Source organism: Macaca thibetana, chromosome 4 (genome assembly GCF_024542745.1).
Source record: "Macaca thibetana thibetana isolate TM-01 chromosome 4, ASM2454274v1, whole genome shotgun sequence".
NCBI classification, from domain to species: Eukaryota; Metazoa; Chordata; class Mammalia; order Primates; family Cercopithecidae; genus Macaca; species Macaca thibetana.
The window spans coordinates 42,124,870-42,143,310 of record NC_065581.1 but is presented as its reverse complement, the minus strand read 5'-3'; the positions used below and the strand labels follow the sequence as shown (position 1 = coordinate 42,143,310).

The window sequence follows — 18,441 nt, the reverse complement described above, 5'->3', positions numbered from 1 at the left end:
ATTGATCTGTCTTTTAGTTCACTAATTATATCCTCTCATTTCTACTACCCTATAGTGTCCGTCTAGTGAGCTTTTAATTTTGGTTATTATAGTTTTTAGTTCCCAAATATCCTTTTGTTATTCTGCTACTGATTTCTAGTTTAATTCCAAAAAACTCTACTGAGTTTGTTCTTTTCTTGTTTATTTTCTTTATGACTTACTTTGGACACAGATTAGTTTTAAAAATTTAAGTTTGGAAAATCTCTCAGCCTTTTTTCTTTATGATTTCTGTCTCTCTTATATTGGCTGCTTATGCCCGTCCTTACTAGAATTGAATCCTTATAGAGTTGTTTCTTTTAGTTATTTAATATTTTCTCATTTAACACTTAATTCTTTGATCTACTTAAAATTTATTTTAGATTATAGTATGAAAAGAGGGTAGCATTTAATTTTTTCCAAATAGTTAAACATATGCTGTTTTCATTGTTAAATAAACTCATTGATGTGAATGGCTATCTTTGTGATATAGTAAGTGTATCTATATATTTGGACGGTTTATGGCAAACTCATCAACTCTATTTACCTCTGGGGCTTCCTTAGGTAGTGAAATCTGTAGTAATTCACTGATCCTCAAAAAAAAAAAAAAAAGGGTGGGAAGGGAATAAAAGATGAGAACACAAGAAAAATTACCAAATGCTATAAAAGATAACAAATTGAACAAATTTCTTATAGAGAAACAAATTGAACAATCTGTTACAGAGAAAGCAGAACCAGTGGGAGAACAATGATTTAAAGAAGCATAGTAGATATTCTCAGAGCATAGTAGATATTCTCAGGACAATATTAGAGGCATGAAACAAGAGCAAGCAATAATGCAGAAGAAAACATTAGAAACATTGATTAAGAAAATGATCATTGTTGAAAGAAAACTCTGAATGCAATGACTGGCAGAAGAATGAGTACATAAGGGAAAGAGTCAAGGAGAGCTCCCTAAAGGCAGTAGGAAGGAATAAAGTGACCGAAAGTGTAAGAGAAACATTAAGAGGTATGGAGGATAGAAATAGAAACGTCAATATCTCCTCAAAGAAGTCCCTAAAGGAGAAAAAGGAGTAAATGGAGTAGAAGAACTACTTGAAAAAATAATACCAAGGATTTTTCCGAATTAAACAAATATGTAAGACACCAGATTGAATGTGTTCAGAGAGTTCCAAATAGAATGGATAATCAAGCTTTTGGCTTCCCGCTCCCTCCATCTTTCCTTGTTTTGTCCCCCGGCTTCCCAAACACCCCTTGACTCTTCTCCCTCTTTTCCGCCCACCTGCGTGCCCGCGGGAGCCCGGGACCTCCTCGTGGGGGTCCGCCACTGCAGCACGGCGGGTTGTTGGGGCAGCCAGGGGCCACTGCTGGCCTCTATGGTCATACCACCCTCAACGCGCCCGAGGCATGACCCAGGCAGGGTCGGCCTGGTTAGTAGGTGGATGGGATTCCGCCTGGGAATACCAGGTGATGTAGGCTTTTGGCTCCCTGCTCCTTCCCTCTTTCTGCCTTTTGTCGCCGGGCTTCCCAACCACTCCCTGACTCTTATCCCACTTTTTCGCCCCCCCAAAAAAAAAGAAAAAGAAAAAGAAAAAAAAAAAAAACCGGATAATTACCCCACATTAAACACATTGTAATAAAAATTTCAAAAAGAAAATTATAAAATGTCCCAGAGATAAAATTGGTCAGTAAAGATGAATAACTATCAGATTATTATCAGACATTTCCATAGCAACACTATGAAGATAAGAAAACAATAAAAAATGTTCAAAATTTTAAAGAAAGATACATTTTTTTTTTTTAAGATGTTAGCTTATCACACAGAATTCACCACCTGCTTGAAAATTGTGGTTAAGGGAATTATGACAATTTTGAGGCCAAGGATGTTAAGAAAAAATATTTAAAAGTTATAGCTAAATGCTAGCTCTTAGCATCTGATTAAAGAAGACCTATTTTTATTTAGTCCATTTTTATCCCACTACCAATGTTCTTTAAGTGAAGCTCAATATTTCCATACTACAAGTGAACTTTTCCCAACCGACTGCAGTTGTAAAAGTTCAATAAATCAAGAAAGGATTGGGGTCAGCCACATACGACTGAAAACCAAATAGCAGTGGCTTCAAGACACAATTGTTTAATTTTAGGTATCATTTTAATTATGAAAATTTCCAAGCATACACAAAAGTAGAGATAATCACATATCTAGCCCCACGTAGCATCACTCAGCTACATTTATTTTTGCCGTCCATTTTTTTTTTTTAATTGGCAATACCATTCCAAGGGTTGTGCTATGTGCTTCACATAGACTCAAAGAAAACACATAATCGCTAGTGTCTAGATTCTTGGTTCAGGTAACACAAGCTGGCAGTATTAATTAGATGTCTGAGATCCTACAACCCAGCTGATGCCACCTGTGTATAAGTCCTAAAGGAAGTCTCACATGATTCCACAAGAGAACCTGAAGGAGGGTATTCATCACAGCATTATTTACGATATAAAGAAGTGAAGGCAAAAAAGCACATGCACCCTGGGTTCGGAATGGTGCACTATGGGATATGTACACAATGGAATAAGCACTGAAAAAAAGTAGGCTGTGTATATGCACCCAGCAAGGAGTAAGACAAGCATATGAAAAAGGTCTATCACGATTTCTTCTAAGTAAGTTTAAACATAGTCACAGAAAAAAAATACTGCATGTTTTATAAGAATACATTCAAATTTAAAGTTACATGCCAAACGCATTAGAGTGGTTGCTTCGGAGAAGAAGGCAAGTGGAAATAAGGAATGGGGATTAAAAAAATAAAGAAACAAAGCAAAAGTGATGCCTCTCACAGATAGGTGATGATCATGCGGCAGGAGCTGAGATATACATGAAGAGACTTTTGTTTGATGCCGCGTCCCCAAAAGAGCAAAAGAAAATGGCGCTCTATTTATAGTGGTCTTTTTCAGGGCTGGCATTCAGCTGCTATGCACCAGTGCCTCAAATTGGTTGTTCATGGTGGACCCCCATTCTGAGTTGTCAATCCCAGTCTCACTAGATGTTAGTTGGAAAATGACTGTACCTATTCTTGCTTCATAAATGTGTGCTCCTCTTCTGTTCCCTAAAACATTTATCTTTCACCCACCGTCAATTATCGTTAGTTCAACTTGATTTTCTCTTTTAGGCTATGAATCTCACATGTTAAGCAAACAGAATATGGGCCCCAGATTATCAGATTCCATTTATGGATGAATGTTCTGGGTCCTGTTTTAGGCTACTGAGTCTCCTGCTCATGTCATTTTAACTCATCTTATTTTTTCTTTTACTTCTAGATCTTCTTCAGCTTTCAGTCTGCTGATTACAGCCTTTCTTAGTTTCAATTTTATCATTTATTTTTAAGTCATTTCTCTCTCATTTAGGATATCTGAGGTGGGAGAGGAGGAAGGTGAGGGGATACACCTGCTTTCTTGCTCAGCTGCCCCTGACACATTCCAGTTCAGAGGCTGAATTTAATTAAGCACAAGAGGAAATTCATAGGACTCTCGGGCAGACCACAGGCAACAAACAGGGAAAATGTGAGGGATCCTGGAGACCTGCCGGGGCGGGGCTGAGAGAACCACAGAGTGCTGGAGAGGACACCAGGCGCTGCTGAAGATGCTGAGCTGGGCGTTGACCCGGATGCAGAAAGCCCCGCCCCAGATCTTCCCAATGGCAGAAGGCAGGGCAGCGGAAGTAGATCTAAGAGGGTTCAGGGCAGGGGTGAGCGGTCGCCACCGGGGAGATAGGGAGCTGAAAGTTCTCTCCAACAGGCTTAGTGCTGGCCTTTCCTCATGGGGAGGTGGGGCCTGATGCTTAGGGCAGCTCCCAATAGCTGGGCAGGGGAAGAACTGGAATTCATCCTGGATCCAAGCTGTGGCTCATGCACCCAAGGGTCCTGGGACAAGACTGTGCTGGGACAATCAGAAACCTCTGTCACTGCTGTCCTCAGACGGGGCAAGAGGGGGAAAGTCATGAATGGAAGTGATGTTTTTCTGATCCTTTGTCTCACCCTGTCCCTGTTACCTGTTACTCCTTTTCCCGCCCCTCCCCCCACTTCTCCCAGTCCCCTGCTTCCTTCCCTTTCCTTTCCTGTCTCCTAAACCTTCTACCCAGGCACTCTCAGCTTTGTCCTCCTGGTCTTTTTCCTCTTAGGACAAAGACAGAGGCAGAGCCCTGGGATGGGACTCCCAGAAAACCTCTGTCTCTTTCTAAGGTCTGCGTCTGCAGGAAGGCAGAGATTGCAAGGAAACATATTTAAATTGTTCCCAGCTGTCATTTTTCCTGGCTCTGTGATCTGGCTGCTTCTTCCTAGCCATCTTTCTAGGAACAGAATCCGGCCCCAGCTCTATTGCCCCCCAGACCAAATCCAGGCCCCTCTCACCTGTGGCACCTGCAGGTCAGAAACACAAACAGGACTCACAGCATCAGGCACTTGGCCACGAGGAGTCCACACAGCACAGAGACCAGCAAACGGGCCACCTGAGCCAAGGCAGGCAGGGACACTTGATTTCCTGCAGGGAAGAAGGAGAAAGGAGGATGGACTTGGGCCAGGATGTCACCACCTCCTGCGGTGTCCCTAAGCCAGGCAGGCCCTTTGTGGCTGGAGCTGTTTGTAGAGGGGCTCACCCTGAACTGACTGTGACACAGGGGCGTGGGGTAGGAGCCACAGAGGTATCTGGGACTGAGAGGGGATCTGGTCAGAAGGAACCTCAAAGTCTTGAATGGAGGAAAAAGCTGGCCAGGGGAAGAGCAAGGGATTAGAGTTCAGGTAAGGGGAGGGATAGAGCCAGGGGAGCAGGAATTCTCCCTAACCAGGTCAGGTAGGACCGTACCATCAGGAGCCTCTTAGGAATCAGAGCCAAGTGCATCTTCAAGACAAGCCAAGATATCACACCTGAGGGAATGAGGCCTAGAGACTGCACAGGACCTGACCAGACCCTTAGGAGCAGTGACAGCACAGACCTAGACCTCCTGTCTGTTGGTCCCAGGGGTCCTCCCTGGTCCCCTCTGTGTAGTCCCCACTCCTGGCCTGCCTAGCTCTGATTCTAGGAATACCCTGTCCCAGCAAATCTGCTTTTCTCTTGTAGCCTCAGTAACTTTCTGCTTCAGTGTTACTTAATATATAATAAAGTCACTGAGCTCTTTTTATTTTCACTTTTTCATGGTTGACTTAGCTACTCATGTATATTCTTTTTTTCGTATAATTTTAGAGTAAATTTTTCAAGTTCTTTACAAAAGTACAAGTTGTGTTTGGGATTACATTTAAAGACTCTTTGATTTGGGAGAAATTGATATCTTTACAATGTTATTGCCTCTTCCAAAGTCATGGATTATTTCTATTTATTCAGATCACGTGTCATTTTTTAGCATTTTATACTTTTCTCCAAATAGGTCTTGGTTAAATTAATTCTTTCTAGAAACTTTATAGACTTTGTGACTGTAATGAAAACTATCTTATTTTTCTAAATGATTATTCCTCATACCAATCTATTTGTAATGTATGTCAGTTGATTTTGTCTCTGGCAGCCTTGCTAAACTCTCTTGTGACATCTAACAGTTTGTTGTTTCTCATTCTTTTTCTGGGTAGATGATCCCATCATCTGCAAGTCATGACAGTTTTTCCTCTTCTTGTCTAATCTTCTTTCTTGTAACCTGTTTTCCTTTCCTTCAAGCATTGATCAGAACCTCTAATATTTTAGAAGACATTTATGGTAGCTGTGAAAATCCTTAATCTGAGTTTATACCTCCAATAAGTAATCTTTATTGTAATCATTGGTGTACAATCTTTACCAAGTTTTCTGTTTTTATTTGTATTTTATTAAGAGCTTTTTCATATAACATAAATGTGCCAAATATTCCCAAATGTTTTTTGTGCAGCAGTTGACTTTTTTCCTGTAGTTTATGAATTTGGTTGACTTATATTAACAGATTTTGTAAAGTTGAACAATCCTTTTTGTTTTGTGATAAAACTCTCCTCTGTTATAATCAGTCTTCTTTTCAATGCACTCTTGAATTCAGTTAGCTAATGGTAATTTGGGAATTGACCCCATGTGCATCAGATAAATGAACCTGTAATGTAATTTTTTTGTATTGCCTTTAATTAGTTCTGAGATTTTGATGACACTAACCTCTTCAAATGACCTGGGCCATTTTTGCTTCTTTTCTATTTTCTGCAACATCTAGTATGAAATATAAATCAAATGTTTCTTTAAAAATTGGGTTACCTGAAAACCATGTGAGTCTTGAATTTTCTGTGAGGATGGGTCTCATCAACCATTTCAGTTTTCCTATTTATTAATCTATTGAAATCTGTTACTTCTTGTGTTAATCTTGGCAGTTCATATTGTTATGAAATTGTGTGCTTCTAGGATTTAAAACAACAAGATTTTATTCAGGATTTATTTATTTTAAAATCTCTGTAGAATGAGTGTGTGGTTATTTTTTTCTTTTTCTTCGATTTGTTGTTTATTCATTATCTTCTTTTATCTTCTTTTGTCTTGGCAAGAACATGTCTATCTTAGTAAACTTTTAAAGAATGAATTATGAATTTCTTTGGTCTCCTTTCTCAATCGTTCAATTACATGATTATTTGGGCTTGCTCTGAAGCTCACGTTCCATCTTCTTGAGATGCTTCCTTAGCTCATTAATTTGAAAGTTTTCATGTTTTCCAACAAATGTATTCAAAGGTACTGATTACTCCCTAATATTGTATGCCTCATACTTTTTGATATATAGTGGTCATATTATAAAAGTATATTTTATTGCATACTTAAACATTCATATATGAATGTATTAGTAAATAGTTTGAAAAGTGCTATTTTATCTTTAGTTCTCTTATGCATTCCTAATGTCATTGCGTTAGGTTTGGAGAATATATTCTGTGTCATACTGATTCTTTAGAATTTCTTCACACTTCTTATGTGTCCTCATACAAGGTGTCCTTTTGTAAATACATTCCATGTATTTGAAAGAACGTATACTATCTGTTTTTATTATGTAGAGGGTTATAAACATATATATGTGTACTTATACACTATTTATATTTGTGAATACTGTATTTTATAAAACATACATAATATATGGAATCTGGCTGCAGAGCAGAAGGGTAGTGGCTGGTGAGCAAGGGAAGCCTCATAGTATTTACAGCCTCCCCATCGCACTCATCACTGCCTGAGCTCCGCCTCCTGTTAGATTAGTGGTGCTTTAGATTCTTGTAGTAGCATGAACCCTATTATATATTATTAAACTATTTAAAACAAGGTTTATATAGTTTAGAACATTTTTCAATCTGTAACTACATTTTTATATATTTGAAAATATATGTTTAAAAGTATAGTTTATATGTATCCTATATTATCATAAATATCTCATAAAATATGTAACATATTGATAAATATATGATGGTATTATACTGGAATTTATTAGTTATTTGGCTTAAAACTTAAACCCCTGTATTTAGTTTTGTCTCATTGGTCTTTGATCCTCTGAGAGGTATGTGAGCCTTCAACTACAATGGCTAATAATTTACTTCTTGCATTTCTGATATTGTTGCTTGATATATTTCATGGCCAAAATGTAAGCACATACACGTTTATGATGGGTCTATTTTCATATTCAAGTGTGTCTTTCATCAGTATATATTACATATCTTTGTCTTTTTTATAAGCAAACGTTATAGACATAATATTTTACCTTAAATTCTATTTTTATTCAATATTAAGAGTGCCAGAACAGTTTGTTTCCTAATAGTCAAATATATTTTTCTAACTTTTAAACTTTTAAAATCTTTTTGTGTGTGTATCTCTTATAGATAGTATAATATTGCAATTTTTAAAACTCAAAGTGTCCCTGTCCTTATTTTGTGAGTTTAATTCACTTAAATTTATTGGAATTGCATTTATGTTAGGATGTAATTCTACCTTTTTATTTCACTTTTTCCATTTATTGTGCTTTATTTAAAAAAAATTCGATTCCAGTTTTCCTTTGGCTAGAGTTTTATTTTGCTGGATGAAAGGGTATACATTCTCTTGACTTAACCTGAAGACTCTTATCCACATTGGTTTAGTACAATTGCTACACTGAGCTTATCAATATCTACATATTGCCTCTCATGAGACAAATACCCAACCATCCTTTCATGGGCTTCTGGTCTCTCCTTCTCACCCCATGTTGATATTGTCTAGAACGGGGTCCCCAACCCCTGAGTCACAGACCAGTACCAGTTCCTGGCCTGTTAGAAATCTGGCTGCACAGCAGGAGGGTAGTGGCTGGTGAGCAAGGGAAGCCTCATAGTATTTACAGCCTCCCCATCGCACTCAACACTGCCTGAGCTCCACCTCCTGTTAGATTAGTGGTGGCTTTAGATTCTTGTAGTAGCATGAACCCTATTATGAACGGGGCATGTGAGGGTTCTAGGTTGCACGTTCCTTAGGAAAATCAAATGCCTGATCATCTGCCACTGTTTCCCATCACCCCCAGATAGGACTGTCTAGTTGCAGGAAAACAAGCTCAGAGCTCCCACAGACTCTACATTATGGTGAGTTGTATAATTATTTCATTATATATTAAAATGTAATAATAATATAAATAAATAAAGTGCACAATAAATGTTATGCACTTGAGTCATCCTGAAACCACCGCCCACCTCCAAGTCCATGGAAAAATTGTCTTCTGCGAAGCCAATCTCTGGTGCCATAAAGGTTAGGGACTGCTGGTCTAGAATGTTATTTTTCAATGACCATGAATGTATTTTCTCTTGTTCTTCATTTTGCTCTTAGCTGCCATTTCTATGAATTAAAAAAGATAAAAATAAACTTTCCCAAGATGCTGGGCACACTTACTCCCTCACTTCTAGCAGTGTCTCCATTGTTTATTTTTCATCCTAGCTGAGTCCTTCCTCCAGGACTGTTTTCAATGGGGATCTCTGCATGTGGCAAACCTTCTGAGGCCTTGAGAATCCAGAGGTTTTATGATTTCACATTGGAGTGACAATTTGGCTGAATACAAAACACTGGATACAAAGTTTTTCTTTAGTACTTTAGAAATATTACTCAATGGTCTTCTTTTCTCTAGTGTTCCTCTTAAGAAGTCTAATTCGTGTTCCTTTGTAGGTGATCTGAAAGCGTTCAGACATTTCCCTCTGCTTTTTAAGTTCTTCCGTTTTACATAATGGGTGTAGAGGTATTTTTTGTGTGTGTGTTGGCTGTTTTCCCCTATTTGGCAATGTACGAATCTTTTCAATTTGAGGTCTTTTCTTCTATAATTTTGAAAAACTTTCCTGGATTCCTTCTTCAAATATTTCTTTCTTTCATCCTTTATTTCCCACAGGGGTTCTTGATACCCATACATTAGTACATCTACTCTTTTCCTTCATGTCTCCTGACTTCTCTTTGATTTTTAAATGTCCAGTTCTTTCCAGGAACTTCTGTGAGAATTCCTCAACTTCCTACAGCTCACTGGCCAGCCACGGCCATCCTTCATCACATATATTGTGGTCTATAATATTTTTCACAACTATGATTAGCATTTGGCTCTTTTTTTCCAATGGATCATCCTCATGATCCACATAGGTCATGTTTCCCTTCACCTCTTTAGCCAGACTGATGATAGGTACTTCAGTTCCTGGGGAATGGGCAGTTCCCATAGTTCTGCTTCACAGGTTTCTATTGTTGGGTGTGTTGCCACTCTTTTAAGGTAGTGCTTCTACTAAGAAACCTAGGTATTTTGGCTTGTGAATTCAGATTCCACTGGGCGTATTAGATACGGATCTGGTAATGGGGAATAATGGAAGACTAAATCCTCTAGCCATTGAGGATTAAAAATGAGAGGAAAAAGCCCTAAAGCAACAGTCCCCAACCTTTTTGGCACCTGGGAACTGTTTTGTGGAAGACAAATTTTCCACAGACCTGAGAGATGGGATGGTTTCAGGATGATTAAAGCACATTATATTTATTGTGCACTTTATTTCTATTATTATTATGTTGTAATATATAATGAAATAATTATACGACTCAACGTAATGTAGAATCTGTGGGAGCCCTGAACTTGATTTCCTACAACTGGATGGTCCCATCTGGGAGTGATGGGAGATAGTGACAGATCACTAGCCATTCAATTATCATAAGGAGCATGCAACCTAGAACCCTCGCATGCACAGTTCATAACAGGGTTCATGCTACTATGAGAATCTAATGCTGACACTGATTTGACAGGAGGCGGAGCTCAGGTGGTAATGCAAGCTATGGAAAGAGGCTGTAATTCAGATGGTGGTAATGCAAGCTATGGAAAGAGGCTGTAATTCAGATGAACTCCAGTGGTTCGCCACTCACTCCCTAATATATGGCCCAATTTCTAACAGGCTTGGGGACCACTGCCCTAAAGCACAAGACCCCAGGGACCCCCATTAGCTGCCACGCTTGTTCTCTGGTTAGAGTTTCACCTTCAAACTCCCTGAGAGAGAGTCTGTTTGTAATCCACCTGTGCTGGAGTTTGCAGGAGAGGGCTAGGGAGCAAATGCTCTGGCAGTTGGTTGTCTATTTTCATCAGTCGCTCATGGCTTTTGCTGTGCTCCATGGTCCCCTAGAGCACCTGTGACCTAGTCTATTGCAGCCTATTCCTACAGTGAAGGGGAGGCCATGATGGCCTCAAAACCCATGACTACAGGGATAGAAGCAGAATTTAAGAGCATTCCTCTCATCTTTCTCTGGCTGACTTCTCCAGCCACCATCTGCCCCAGGCTGCAGTCACTCTATTCACACTCACCCTTCAACACACCAACACAGCCTCCAGTTTCCACATTTTCTGGGTTCCATTTTGTCTCATTGCAGAAATCCATGTTGAACTGTCTTTTCCATGGTTCCTCCACAATTAACAACCTGCATCCTCTTCCCCTTTCCTCTCTACCAAACTTGGAGTCATGGCCTGGGGGCTCCACAGCTGTAACCTATGCCCCAACCCACCCAACCCACCAGAGAAGGATCCTTGCGTGCCCTGGACCTGATTTGAAGGTTCATGAGCTAATCAGGCCTCCCTTCCCAAGACCTCCCTCCCATTGTTAAAACCTCTGACCTACCTGGTCTCAGAGCCCTTGATGGAGGGATGGCCAGAGGTCCCCTCTGGAGAAGTGATCAGAACTAAGGAGGACACAAAGAAGACAGTGGCTGCCCAGGGGACCAGAATAAAGAATGGGATTGGGTCCCAAAAGTGTGAGAGGAAGGGGAGAGGGACCAGAGGCAGCTCCTAAGGGTCCCTCAGGCTAAGGGTAACTGAGACCTGAAATCTCCATATCTAGCTAAAGTTAAGTCTGGCACTGTCCTCTCCATGCTGGTGGGCCAGTGGCAGGAGGGCTGGGACACATGTGTGCAAGGTGTCACATATGGACTCCCCTCTAGGGACACCCGCCCATCATCATGAAAACATAGCGATCTTCTGATCACATCAGATAGTGCATGTTTCTCTCCCTGGGAGTCAGTGGGCCCTGAAGGTAGCTTCCCACCGGCCCAGGCCCCAGGAGATCAGTCCTCAGAGGCAGTCCTCCCTGGTTTCCCCTTCCCTGAATCTGAGGCTCCCAAGCTGCCTGGTGACCCTTCTAATCTCCCCCCACCGAGGCCTCCAATCTACCTGTGCTTGTTGCGAGCCAGGGGAAGGTCCACATAGGAGACGTTGTTGGGGCTAAAGAAAAAAGCAGACAATGACTCTCCAGGGGCCCAGAAGAGAGTGGGGTCTACCCCATACATGAGAGGAGGTAGGGGCCCAGAGCCAGACCCTCAGGATGTCTTAGGCCGGGAGTGTCCCGTGCCTCAGATCTGCATAACAGAGCTGTGGGGGTGTGTGTGTGTTTTTGTGTGTGTGTGTGTGTGTGAAAAGAAGAGTTGCGGGTGTGCCTGTGTAACACGAAGAGAGATGCAGAATGACAGACAGACTGTGTCTCTGTCCAGGGATCTCTGGGGGTATCTTCCCAACAGTTGAGGCCAGGATGTGCTGGGTGAAGGAGAGGTGAGAGTCCATGTCTAGGGACAGAATCTTTGCTCCCCTTGGGTCAGAGCAGAAGACCTGGCAGGATGGGGGATGATAGAGGCATGGGAGGGGGGGCATGACATTTCCTTCAGGTCCGTGGGGGGTGGCACAGAGGTATTTCCTCAAGAAAAGCGCTCACCTGGAGACACCACCAGATTGATATCTCTAAGAACAGTGATGACTTTTTTGGAAGTGTTGTAAATTCCACACCAGTAGAATCCTGAGTCGTTCTGTGTCAGCTGAATCATGGTGATGTTGAAGAAGCCAGCGTCGGGCTCATCCCAGATTGTGTAACGAGACTTCTGAACTGCTGTCCGGGGCTTGGAGCTGGTGACAAGTATGGTACACCAATCTGGAGATGTCTGCTGACACCAGGTCTTGGACTGATAGGGTCCTGTCTTGGGTGAGTACTGGCATTGCAGGAGAAGGGTCTGTCCTGTGTGTTTGTGAAGTTCTTCAGGCATGGTGCCCTTTACCCAGGAACCTGCAGAAAGATACCAAGGTCAGAGCTCTGAAGGGACCCAACCTCCCCCATCACAGGCTTGGGAAGGGGAGAGGGAACTACTTCTGATGCCCACACATGGAAGAGGGCCCCTAAATTCTGTCCTCTGGTCACAGAGCCACGCTGCTTCCCTGCCCCACTCATTCTTCATCCCACTCCTTGTACCCCCTGCCCTCTTTCCTTCCATGTCACCTGAGGCCAGGAGCAGCAGCAGCACAGGTAGAAGCAGCAGGTGTGGACCCTCCCAGGCCATTCCAGCCCAAATCTGTTTCTGACAGTGGAGGAGAGGATAAAAAAGGGAGTCCTCTCAGGAGAGGGAGTCAGATGCTCTGCCTGATTCTGCCCCAGGTTCCCAGTGTCTCTCATCTGGGAAAATTGAGGAAGGTCAATGCCTTGACCGAAATGGTCGGCCTGGGAGGGCGGGCTCTGCAGACCAGGGGAGGAGGGGCAGCCAGGCCTGGACAGCAGCCATCTGCTACAGGGTCTGTCTCTGGGCCTGGTCACCTCAGCCCTCCTGTGTTGCTCTGCTGCCTTTCACTGAACTTCTCCCTGCGTCTGCTGCTTTATGCCTTCCAGCCCATCATACTGCTCCTCTGTTGCTAGGGGCAGCTCTCAGGATGGCCAAGAATAAAGCTGGTGAATAAAGCTGGGTCATCCCTCCTTCCTTCTCTCTATGCACTTCCTATAGGTGGTCAGGGCACTTGGAGGCATAACCAGACCCCTGAGTCCTTCTGGTCTCAGCCATGGTGGATTGATGATGAGTTTTGATCCTGGGACATTTTGTAGAGGGCAAATTTTAATCCCAGGAATTATAAGATGTACCCTGGAAATGGTGGGGCCAGGAGAGCGGGGAGGAAAGAGAGTGCTGGTCAGGGATATTTGGAGGGGAAGGCAGGCAGGAGTGGATCAGTTATGGGAGCTTGGGATCATCTCAATCATTGCTTGTTGGATGAATACATGAGTAGATGAAATAACAACGTGTGTGTAAAATGTACAGTAGAAGAAAATGGCCAAAGTGAGAACTATCTAGCAACAAAATCAAGTGGTACTGGATTACCACCCAATGTGTATATTAAAACTCTAGGAGTCCATGCTGATGTAAGTAAATGACTGAATAAAGAACTGCAGGAGAATAGACAAATATTCCATGTATAAGGATTCTGCTGTGTTCAGAATGTTGGTGTTCCTCCACCTCATATATTCAAACTTAATTTCCGTGTGATAGCATTAAGAGGTGGGATCTTGTGGGAAAATCTGGTCATGAGGGTGTCACCCTCAAGAATGAGATTAATGCCCTTATACCAGAGACTGCAGGAAGCAGATTTGCCCTGTCTGCCATGTGAGAACAGTGTTCACACCTTCAGTCAACTGAGGTTACTGCAAGAAAGCACCACCTTGGAAGCAGAGAGCAGCCCTCAGCAGATAACAAATCCACTGACACCTTGATCTTTGACTTCTCAGCTCCCAGAACTTTGAGAAAGAGATTTCTATTATGTATAAAGTCGCCAGTCTAAGGCATCTTCTCATAGCAGCCTGAAGGAACTGAGGGAGATTGCAAACAACTCTTATAGGTTCTGCTCTCAAGGGGGAGCGTAAATTCCCACTGCTAAAGCGTGGGCTGTGCAGGTGACTTTCCTCCAGAGGACAGCATGGGGAAGGAGGAGAAGAGTAACTGTACAGTGGAGAAACCTCACGCTTACTGTGGCAGCCAGGCAACCAAGATGCAGACCCACAGGGATAACTCTGGTTGTTAGAATGTGTCACTGACTTGATGTGATGACAGGGTAATTAGCTGTGCAGACTCCTTCCCCAAAGCCACTAGCCCCAGGAGAAAAACATCAAACAAATTCCACATGAGGGACATTCTACAAAATACCTGAACAGCATTCCTCTAAACTGTCAAGGCCATCAAAACTAAGAAATAATTCCCAGAAACTGCCATGGATAAGAGGAGCCTAAGCAGACATGAAGACTAAAAGCAATGTGGTGTCCTAGGTGGGATCCTGGAGCACAGAAAGTACACGAGGTAAAAGCCAGGGAAATCTGAATGAAGTAAGGACTTCAATTAATAAAATCTACCACAGAAACAGAGTAGAATAGCATTAGCAGAGGCTGGGGATTGGACAGACTGGGTAGGTATTGTTGAAGAAACACAATTTAAGTTAGACAGAAAAAATAAGTTCAAGAGATCTATTGTACAATATGGTGAGTGCAGTTCACAACTATGAATTGTACACTTGAAAATGACAGAGAGTAGATTTTAAATGTTCTCACCACAAAAAAATTAAGTGTATGTGGTATTGCTTGATTTAGTAATTTCACAGTTAATACACACATCAAACTATCCTACCATGCACTATAAATACATGAGTTCTACTCATCAATTTTGTAAAATTATAGTAATGTATCAATATCAACTCATTAATTGTGAGATATGTAGCATACTAGTGGACTAGATTAATAGTAGAAGACATTGAACATAGCACATCAGGGATGTGTGCAATACCTACACAATTCTTCAGTGAATCTGAAAGCATTCTAAGTGTAAAAGATTAATTTTAATATGTATAGAAACGATTTACCCAAAGCATATGAATAATCGCTTGATACATAACAAACAGCAAAGTTTTAAGAAATCTTAGTGTGGCTAGGTGTAAAGCACAGTGACTGCAATGACTGTAACTATTCAAGGGATTCGTTCATCCCAGGTCTGCTTGCCGCTCTGCACAGTGGCCATGGATATGTCCCTGTAGGTGTGGAATTCACAGGGCTGGTTTTTCCTTAGTGTTACATCAGCGAGCTCTCCCTTGGTGCGTTCAGTCTTCATGGTGTCTTGTTGAGATAACGGGATCACTTCAACACCCTAAAATGGGCAGGAATTCCGGTCTTCTGAAGACCCACTTGTCCCTGGTCCTGCTGTGGAATGGAGCCCCCAGGAGCCCCAAGAAGAAGGACAAGAGGCAGGAGGAGGTGAGAACCTGGAGTTTCTGAGGAAAAGGACCAGAAGGCCTGGAGCCCAACCTGTCATTAGGCATGGGGAGAACAGTCAAGTAAGAGGGAAAAAAAGGAGCAGAGATCTCCAGCTACTTCCTGCACGTGGCCTTGTGCTCTCCTCACTGTCTGACCTAGCAGCTCAGCTACTTTGTCTAACTGGACTTCTCGGCTCAGGAAAAGGCCTCTGCCTGCATTAAGGTCTTATAGTCGATGTTTACCACCGTCTCTAGCTTCCTACATCTCTAGACGCCATGGCCCCAGGACTGCCTGCCATGCGGGTCCTGCCTCAGACTGTGCTGGTGCTTGGCCCCCTTCCCAGTAAACTAACTTCACATGAGTGGGGTCACATGGCAGCTCCTCTTGCTGAAGCTAATGTAGATGACTCCAGCCTGCACATCCCCATGCCCATGAGTACTTAGTGGCTGACTGCACACTATGGCTCCTGAACCTGTGCCATGTTGTACTGCTACCCTACAGTGCACACTCTTCCTTTCCAGCCACACTGTCCATTCCCTGTGGGCCAGGACAGCTTCTCTCACTTCCAGAGCCCTGCCTTGCTCATCCCTGTGGTGTTGTCCCTGCGTTTTTGTTGGTCTGATATGGAAGGGGCCACAGAGCACATCTCCAGCCTCCTTCCCTTTTCACTGTGGAGTTTGAGCTGGAGAGTGTGGCAGGGACATGCCCAAGATTTCACAGAGAATGTCACAGCTGTGCTGGGCATTTGAACCTGGTCCTCGAACACATACCCAATGCATACCCACTGCAGAGCTGCTCCATCCACCCTGACTTCAGGCAGTATGTCCTTAAGGTTTCTGGAATATACTATCCCAAAATATGCCACTTCAGCATAAGGATGATTTTGAGCTGAAGACAAGTGTGAACCAGCAGGTCCAAGCAAAATTCTCTGCCCTCCCCATATCTGCCTATAATCAGAGCATAAAATTCCGTTTTTGGATGTGTCCCCCACTTCTGGAGTAGAACAGCAGCCATAAAAGATGGAGAGTCAACACTGAGAGGAGTTTGCATAAACATCTTGCTAAATTAGCCCTTGTCTGTCATTAGTTCCCCCCATAGATTTCCTAGTCACTTCCAAAGATAGGTTGCCCCTTGAAGCCCAGATCCCCTTTTCAATTGTAAAATGGTCTATGAACCCCTGGTTCTAACTGTTTATTTGAGTTTCATTTTTTCCTGTGAACTCCCATGCACATAAATCTTAATAAAAATTGTATGCTTTTCTTCCTATTGATCTGCCTTTTGTTAGTTTAATTCACAGGCTCTGAGATGAAAATCCTAAGAAGGTAGAGGATGTTTTGCCTCCCTGACAGTGCCCATCATCCGTCCAAATGGCCTGCACTGGTAGGCCCAAAGATACGACCCTTATGGAGGAGACTCAGGGGATAAAGGACAAAGAGCCTGAGGTGCCCACACACACACACACACACACACACACACACACACACACACACACACACACACAAAGAAGAAGAAGAAGAAAAATAGCAAGTCTTTCCTTGAGACAAAAGATCAGAAATACAATTTTTTTCCCTTTCAGAGGAAAAACTACTTTAAAGAAATAAAAACTACCAACCAAAGCACTCAGGAGGTGTCAAAGCATGTTGTGCTATAAGATGTTTAATCTGTATTAATAAGAAGATAAATTTATAGTAAGGAGCCGAATGCTTTATTAGCTGGCCAGTTATACTGAGGCAGAAGTCTATGCCTCAATGAAGCATGCCATCCTATATGTAGCAGTAACATCCTATATAATTTTCTGTGATGGTGGAAATGTTCTCGCTCCCTGTCCATCATTGTAGCCAGTAGCCATGCAGTTGTTGAGCACCTGTCATGTGGCAAGTGTAACTGAGGGACTGAATGTTTATTTTTTATTCAATTTTCATTAATTTACTCTTTACTTTTTATTTGTTTTTGTTATTGACACCTAATAATTGTACATATTTGTGGGAATACATAGTGTTTTGATACACATAATGTAGAGTTTTCAGATCAGGATAATTAGCATATCCATCATCTCAAACATTTATCATTTCTCTGTGTTGAGAATATTCAATATCCTCTCTCTATTTGAGAATATATATTATTGTAACTATAGTCATGCAACAGTGGTATAGAACACTATACGCTTCCTCTCTAGCTGTAATTTTGTATCCTTTAACAAATCTCTGCCTATCCCCCTTACCCTTTTCCTTACCATTGTCAGCCTCTAGTAACCTCTGTTCTACTCTTTACTCCATGAGATCAGCATTTTTAGCTTCCACATCTGAGTAAGAACGTGCTGCGTTTTACTTTCTGTTCCTCCTTATTTCATTTAACATAATGCCCTCCAGGGTCATCCATATTGTTGCAAATGACTGGATTTTATTCTTCTATGGCTGAATAATATTCTCTTGTACATTTATGTCACATTTTCATTATCCGTTCATTTTTCATTTGGGTTGATTCCCCATCTTGGCGATTGTGATTAGTCCTGCAATAAACATGGTGGTGTAGATATTGCTTCAGTATACTGATTTTCCTCCCTTTGAATACACACCCAGTGGTGGGATTGCTAGATCATATGATAGTTCCATTTGCAGATTTTTGTGGTACCTTTATACTGCTATCCATAGAGTCCATACTAGTTTATATTCCTGCCAGCAGTGTATAAAGATTTCCCTTTTCTCCACATCCTTGTCAGCATTTGTCTTTTTTTTTGTCTTTTTGATAACAGCCATTCTAACCTTGGTGAGATGATATCATATTATGATTTTGATTTGCTATTTTCTAATGATTAGTGATGTCAAGACAAAATGTATTTATTGGCCATTTGTATATATTCTTTTAAGTAATGTCTGTTCAGGTCATTTGCACCTTTTAAAATTGGATTGTTTGTGTTTTT

The 18,441-nt window shown here is 41.9% G+C and overlaps 3 protein-coding genes across 3 annotated transcripts in view; 1 reads left to right on the top strand and 2 right to left on the bottom strand.

Moving 5' to 3' along the window:
* Positions 1 to 18,441, top strand: part of OARD1 (O-acyl-ADP-ribose deacylase 1) — a 449,744-nt gene that overhangs the window by 250,807 nt on the left and 180,496 nt on the right. The window lies entirely within an intron of this gene.
* The window catches only part of TOMM6 (translocase of outer mitochondrial membrane 6), a 657,333-nt gene that overhangs the window by 541,931 nt on the left and 96,961 nt on the right, over positions 1 to 18,441 (bottom strand). The gene's annotated exons all lie outside the window — the stretch shown is intronic.
* On the bottom strand, positions 4,381 to 15,378 carry TREML4 (triggering receptor expressed on myeloid cells like 4). The gene is given in 7 exon segments (XM_050788844.1): positions 4,381 to 4,505; positions 4,507 to 4,545; positions 11,106 to 11,166; positions 11,654 to 11,704; positions 12,189 to 12,519; positions 12,744 to 12,917; positions 15,343 to 15,378. Coding segments are annotated over 7 exon segments (747 nt in total). The 3' UTR covers positions 4,381 to 4,450.